The 6,975-nt window shown below is 36.4% G+C and overlaps 1 protein-coding gene across 1 annotated transcript; it reads right to left on the reverse strand.

The window, feature by feature from the left end:
* Positions 1-265: 265 nt before the first annotated feature.
* On the reverse strand, positions 266-5,718 carry LOC113719609 (long-chain-alcohol oxidase FAO1-like). Its single transcript, XM_027244852.2, has 3 exons — positions 5,348-5,718; positions 4,964-5,236; positions 266-2,201 (listed from the first exon to the last, which is right to left on the reverse strand). Exons 1-3 carry the CDS (start codon positions 5,576-5,578, stop codon positions 456-458), a joined length of 2,250 nt encoding a protein of 749 aa, XP_027100653.1. The 5' UTR covers positions 5,579-5,718; the 3' UTR covers positions 266-455.
* Between the last annotated feature and the right edge of the window lie 1,257 nt (positions 5,719-6,975).

Consider the following 6,975-nt stretch of genomic DNA (forward strand, 5'->3'; position numbering starts at 1 on the left):
CCTTGGGTTCTAATTCCTTTGCCTTTATGTGTTTCCGGTTCATTGTCAAAGGCCAGTGAAGTGTGAAAATTTACTTCTCAGGCAAATAAGCTACTTTTTCTTATTTTGTTTTCTTTGGCTTGTAACTAGAATTGATTTTCTTTTACTTAGCAGTTCTGTAACCGAGCATCTGGAGTTGTTTCGGTGTCTTGAAGTGCTTCTGCTTTCTAAGAGGCTTTTTCAATCTATCCATTCGTATGAAGCTGTTGGTGTTTTTGTGGACAAATTAAATGCTAACAGCGAAGTAGAATAATTGACAGTATGATCCACCATTTAATTTACAAACTTGACAAATCAAAAACTGAAAATTGGATGCTTTTTTTTACAAGTTTAGGTTTCTTCTGTGCTTCTCACATGCAACACTCCAATGTTGTTTGTTCTGACAACATCAAAGCACAAAGGCAAGAAAAATTAGCTCAATCTGAGAACTTTCGTTCTTTCAAAATCTCTGCTATCTTATTCGAGAGGCAAAATGCTGTTGACTGGATAGTGATCATTGGATTGACACCAGCAGCACCGGGCAGAACACTAGCATCACAAACAAATAGATCTTCTGCCTCCCAACTCTCTCCATTCTCATCCACAGCACTGACTTTTTCACTCTGCCCCATTCTGCAACTCCCCATTTGGTGAGCAGAAAAATATGTTGTCCAATTCTGTACTAAAGATTTTGGTCCCTCTGCTGCTGTCACTTCATCAAGAAACTCTTCTAACTCTCTTTCACTAGTACCCTTGCATTTGAATTTCTGTCCATTGCTCTGAAGTGTACCTACTTCAACAGCTCCTGCTGCTACCAAAATCATCAATGCTTGACGCAACCCTGCTGTGATGTTCTCTCTGTCTGTTGCATCGAAAGTGTAGCTTATCCTTCCCTCTGCCCTGACTTCTCCTGATCCTCTGTCTCTAATCATCGAAAATAAATGAGCTGTTCTGGCATACTTCAGTATCCTTTTCTTTGTTTCAAGCCCGGATTCCCAAGGGCGTAATGCTGCAAATGATCCTGGTCCTAAAGCAGGAGATTCTATAAGGGCTCTTACACTGGAATCATCTGATCCCACTTTATGGACAGAGGTGATTATGCCTCCCTCGTAGATTTTTCCCTTGAGCACTGAATCGGACTCTGGAAAGTATCCCCAAGCCATTAATACTGGATGTAGATGAAGGTTCCTTCCAATATGTTGATTCGTCAGACCACTAGAGATCATTAGAGGAGGAGTCAGAAGAGATCCACATGCTGAGATTGTCCCTTTAGCTTCAATGCATATTCTGTTTGTGATATCTCCATTCAAACACTTAGCAATCACTCCCAAACATTTACTCTTTCTCGATCTCCCATATTTATTCTTTTCGAGTACAAACTTATCAGCTTTGCATCCTGTTATAATCACTGCACCACAAGCCACAGCATCTACCAGCCAAGTTGAATCAGTTCCTTTTTTATCTCCTGTTCTACAACCATAGTTACAAGAACCACAGTAATGGTTTTCTGAGGAGTTCCTTGGTACAGATTCAACTCCAAGCCCAAGCTTTTCGCAACCTTGACGGAGGATCTGGTTCTGGAACCCCTCTTCGCTACATTTCTCTGTAACACCAATTCTTTGAGAGACTGTATCCATGGCAGATATATATTGGGAACTTGTGAAAAGCGGAATTTGGCAATCCTTGGCCCATTCCTGGAGCACAGACATAGGTGTTTTGAGGCAAGCTGACCAATTAACAGCAGAGCCACCCCCTACTGTTGATCCTGCTAGCATCAACATCTTTCCATCCAGCGTTGCAAGGATTCCTCCTGATTCATATAATTCATTCATGGAGGGTCCTTCTAGGGAAGAGTAGTCTGTCTTAGTGAAATAATTTCCTTTCTCAATGACAACTACTTTCTGACCAGATTTTGCGAGAACAGCAGCTGCAACTCCTCCACCACACCCTGAACCAACTATTACTACATCACATTTGATCTTGTAGAGCTTCTCTTTAGGATCTTCTGCGACTCTGAGGCCTTTCTGGACTAGGGAGCTGACGATAGTTGACTCAGTTTCATGTGTGGTCTCTACCATCCCTTTCATTAGAGGTTTCTCATGTGGCGTAGTTGATGAGTCCTTGCGATTATCCACCTGATAGTCCATGGCTTCCCATGCTGGATTTTTTAAATCTTCCCATACCTATGACAAGTTGAGATATCAAACCATGTGCCTTGGAAAAGGATTTGGATGGTAAATAATGACATTTAAATGTGATTCGACATATTAGTTAGATTTTAAGAACTCAAGAGATATACAATTCGCATCCTTTACAATAAGCCCTTATCCCTGGATAGTGAAGATTTCACTGCATCAGTTACTAAGTTTGCTATCCTATCACAGACAAGGAAAGTTATCATAGGGGCAAACTAGCTCAATTCACAAACTTCAACGTCATACTTTTGAAACATGTTTTCCATTTGAGGAAAATGGTGAAGAGGGTATACTAAAACTCTGTTTGTCATTATATGCACAGCATTTGTCACTAAAAATGCATTTTGCTGCTCCAAATATTTACAGTATATTAACGTACCCTGAAGATTATACTTCTCAAATTTGTAAACAATAAATTTCTGAACGGTAGATTTTGTGCAGTCTTGCCCCAAGTGGTAAGTGAACTTAACCTGATGTATATATCTATTGTCATAGTGAGAAAGGAAAGGGAAAGATGTAGAATTAGAAAGTTTTTGTGAACCTTGTCTATCCTCTATTCTTCTGGAATTAAAGTAAGCAAAATTCACAGGTAGATGGACAATCAAGTCAGGCTGCTATAATATCATTCTACCACAAGAAAAAGGATACTTGTCCAACATCATTAGGGGTCTTGATTTTTTCAAGAACTATCCATCTGACTTGAAAGTAGAACTAAAAAGAACTGATCAACGATGATTTGTGTACTTTGGCACAAACTACCAGTCAAGAACAACGAAACCAAGATAATTTCGCAGCTCTGATTTGATTGTGGAAATATAGCTATCAATCTAAACATCTGTTTCTGGAAAGGGCCAGCTTTGAGTGAATTACACTTTTGACTGTTTTTGTAAAAGCAAGGGTCATTGCACCAAAAAAATTAAAAATAAAAATAAAGGTCAGTTATAGTGGTGAGACACTAATCTCAATTCTCAACCCAATAAAAGGACAAATTTCATTTCTCACCTAACCTCAATTCAGGTAAAAGTGAAAAAGGACAAAACAGCTAAATCAGAGTAAGATGACAAAATTGTTAACCTTGCTACTGTTTTTGGAACTCACAGTGCTTTTCGTTAAAGAACAAGAAATTTCATTGGTCAGAGACAGCTCATCTATTGCTGTTGATGACAGTAAAGTGGAAAACCAAGGAGATAAGCTAATCTTTCTTGGCCATTGTTTGTGGCTTTCAGTTATGACTACTCAATTTTCTGGGCCATCCTTGCCTACCATGATCTAGTGAATCGAACTTTTTGAGCTGCCTCACATACTAATGGATGTATATGGTTTCAGTAAAGTTATTTGGCATAACACAAGACTGGGTGACAGCAAATTTTCTAAGTGCATTTTGTATGCTTAAAGAATTGGTCAATGAAAACCTAAGACACGCCTATGCATGCAAGTGAATTTGGGTAAAATACTACTTGATACAATACTTAACAGTTCCATTTGAGCGCAAATCATATGCATTACCTGTCAAACATAATTTATTTATTGTGATTACATCATTGTTGGAAAAAAAAAAACAGCTGCTTTTGGGACCCTTAACTGTCCTTTCAAGACCATAAAACCTTTCATCAATAAAATAAGAGATAATTTTAGAAACCTTCTTTGAGATTTTGACAATTTCACTCGCCTCCCTTGAAGTTTGTAAAATTATACAAACCTCCATTGACGTTAAAGTTTTCATAACAAAGTTAGTCCAATTAGAAAAAGTAACATTAAAAAAGTACTTTAAACAGAAAGATAAAACTTTTATTTCATAAATACCCCTTATGCATGTATATAAGTAATATTAGTAAAAGAATAAAAATAATTAAAAGTCAGAAATAATTAATACGCACATTTAACTACTCAAAAAATTCATATTTAATAAATCAGATAACATAAATAAACAACAAAACTACATTAATGATTACAAGATTCAGCAAAACAGACTAATCATCTTTTTTAACATGATGTTTACTATGATTCTTGTGATTTTGAATAAAAAAATTTTTGAATTTTGTCTTTTCTCCCCCTTATTTCTCCCTTATTCCCATAAAATTATTTTACAATTATCTCTTTCATTTCCATGAAATTACTTTACAATTGTCGCAACTTTAAGAGTTTCAAAGAAAATTGGAAGGAAGAAAAAAAAAGACAAAATTTGAAAACTTTTCTGTTCAAAATCATGAGAATCATAGCAAATATCATGTTAAAAGAGATGATTAGTCTGCTTAGCTGAATCTTGTATTCATTGGTGTAGTTTTATTACTTATTTGTGTTGTTTAATTTATTAAATATGAACTTTTTGAATGGTTAAATGTATGTATTAATTGTTTCTAAATTTTAATTATTTTTATTTTTTTACTAATATGACTTATATACACGCATAAGGGATATTTATGAAATAAAAGTTTCATCTTTCTCCTTGAAATACTTTTTTGATGTTACTTTTTGTAATTGGACTAAATTTGTTATCAAAATCTTAACCTTAGGGGAGGTTTGTGTAATTTTATAAACTTTAGGGGAGGCTAGTGAATTATTAGAAACCTCATGGGAGGTTTATGAAATTATCCCATAAAGTAAAGGAGAAAAGCATCGAGCTGGAATCATTTTGACTCTCAGTTTATTTGCCCCAACAGAAAAATCATATATGCAAACTTCAGTATGTAAGAACAAAACTGAAATATGTCAGCCTGATCAGAGACTAGGCCTGCCGGGAAGGTCATTACCTGAGTGAAGAAGGCGTAAAGACACAAGAACTTGATAAGTACAAATGACAGCCTGATGGGAGTAAGGAACCGATGCTTGAGCCATTTCTGGATAACTTTCTCTCTGTCTTCAACTGGGATGTCTGAAAACTTGTTGATGTACGGCCAATTTTTACCAAAACACAGGGCCCCACATAGCAACAGAGTCCCCAACCTTGTTGAAAGAATTATCAACAGGATTCTTACCAAGATCACAGCCTCCAGAAATCCTCTCTTCACTACAAGTTCAGCAACCTGAATAAACATCCAAAACATGTAACATCACTTCCATAAGCACTTAAATCAAATAAGTCATCAAGAAGGTGTTTTTAATGAGCGTAATGCGCTCTGGCAATTCTTTATTACCTCATCAGGGTTTGGGTACTGAGCGCCTGAAGATTTGTAAAAAGACTGAATAGCTTCTTTAGTTTTGCCATCTTTCCCAACGATCTCTGGAGAATTATTCAACGGCAAAGGTGGTATAAAAGCCTCACACATGCCAGTTAAAGCTTCCAATTCGGATGAAGAAAAACCATGGCTGTATTTTGTTTCTCTTCTCCCTTCCCTCAGCAGAGGATGGCACTGATCTCTTTCCATCTCTTCCTTTTCTCTCTTTTCTCTGTTTTCCGGGACAAAGCAACAGAACAGCAAAAGCGATACAAGGAGCCAAAAAGAACAGTTTGTTCAATATGTAAAACTGGCTAAACGTTGGGCTTGATTTTCTTATTATGTTTTGTGGACTTGATTTTACCGGTGTTTCGTTAAAATCATTGTTAGATTCATAAGTAAAAGGTATGTTCTACATTGATACGAAAGATAGAGAAAGAACGGTTAATATGTGAATAAGGATCCAAGATCTAATGATTTAAACTTTTGGATCAGAGTTGGTTTCCTGATTTACATATTGGACTCTTTATTGGACTCTCTCAAGGTGTTTTTCCCCTATCAAATTGGCATCAGAGCCAGGTTGCGAAATTGGGCTGCTCACAAGTACTTGGATCCCAACAAACTGAATGGTTGGATCAAGAGTTTGGTTGTTTAAGATTGGATCTAGATTAATTATTAAGATTAGGTGGATTGGTAGCTATTACTATGTAGGTAATTTAAGGGTCAAGAAAAAAGTGGAGTCCAATGTTATTTTTTTAGACATGAATCGTTGGAAACTTTCTCACATCTCCGACGGTTGATATTTCATCCCGTTGGCTTTTAGATTTCGGTTATGTTCTTTGAGTGATGTGGCACGTGTCCCAAAGATACAGAGAAATATAATTGCCATGCACCAGAAGATTCTGACAGTTACGAATTTTTTGTTTTAGGTGGAGTCTTGAAACCACACGTGGCGAGACAGCCCTGAAGATGGGAAGAAGTATGATGATTTTACCGCTTGATTGCCTCAATTATTAAGGTCAGAACTCACAGAATGAGATCCCAAGTTGCAAGTGGTGGTGAGAGGAAATCCTGCAAAGGGAGACGGGTGAATTAGGCACCTTCTCACGAGTCAACTGGAGGTTAGATTCGGGGTAACTATACATATTCATTTGCTGATTAAATTAATTTGGTATCAGGATTGTATAGATTCGGGTGTATAATTCGATACCATATTATTTGGTAGTTGAAGGCAAATGGTTACTAAAAAAAATTTTCACCAAAGTGGAGATTTGATAGAAAATTGGTTTAATTTCTTTTAGGCAGGTTTCTTATTTTGTGTGGAAGTAACTAGTTTGCTAATTGATTTTAATTACTTGAAGTAGTAGTCAAGGAATTTTCTATTTTATTTAAAATTAGAAGTTATTTCCTATTCTGTACAAGTTTAGGAATTAAAATTGGTTTCCTGTTGTTATTTGATATTTTGGCCAAATAATATTCTCTATAAATAGGTGGATTGGCATACTATAGAGGGACACACAAGGACACACAAGAGGTGACATGTAGCCTTATACATGGGTGGTGAGATAGGGTTCTTGTAAGATGAGAGATAGTATACATGCATTGGA

Source organism: Coffea arabica, chromosome 11e, assembly GCF_036785885.1.
Source record: "Coffea arabica cultivar ET-39 chromosome 11e, Coffea Arabica ET-39 HiFi, whole genome shotgun sequence".
Classification (NCBI taxonomy): domain Eukaryota; kingdom Viridiplantae; phylum Streptophyta; class Magnoliopsida; order Gentianales; family Rubiaceae; genus Coffea; species Coffea arabica.

What these genes read in the sequence shown, in the direction of transcription:
- LOC113719609 (XM_027244852.2), bottom strand. Translation starts at nt 5,578, where the DNA reads ATGGAAAGAGATCAGTGCCATCCTCTGCTGAGGGAAGGGAGAAGAGAA. An exon ending in AGTACCCAAACCCTGATGAG is followed by an intron (nt 5,237 to 5,347) that starts GTAATAAAGAAT and finishes ATGTTTATTCAG; the next exon opens with GTTGCTGAACTTGTAGTGAA. An exon ending in TTTACGCCTTCTTCACTCAG is followed by an intron (nt 2,202 to 4,963) that starts GTAATGACCTTC and finishes AACTTGTCATAG; the next exon opens with GTATGGGAAGATTTAAAAAA.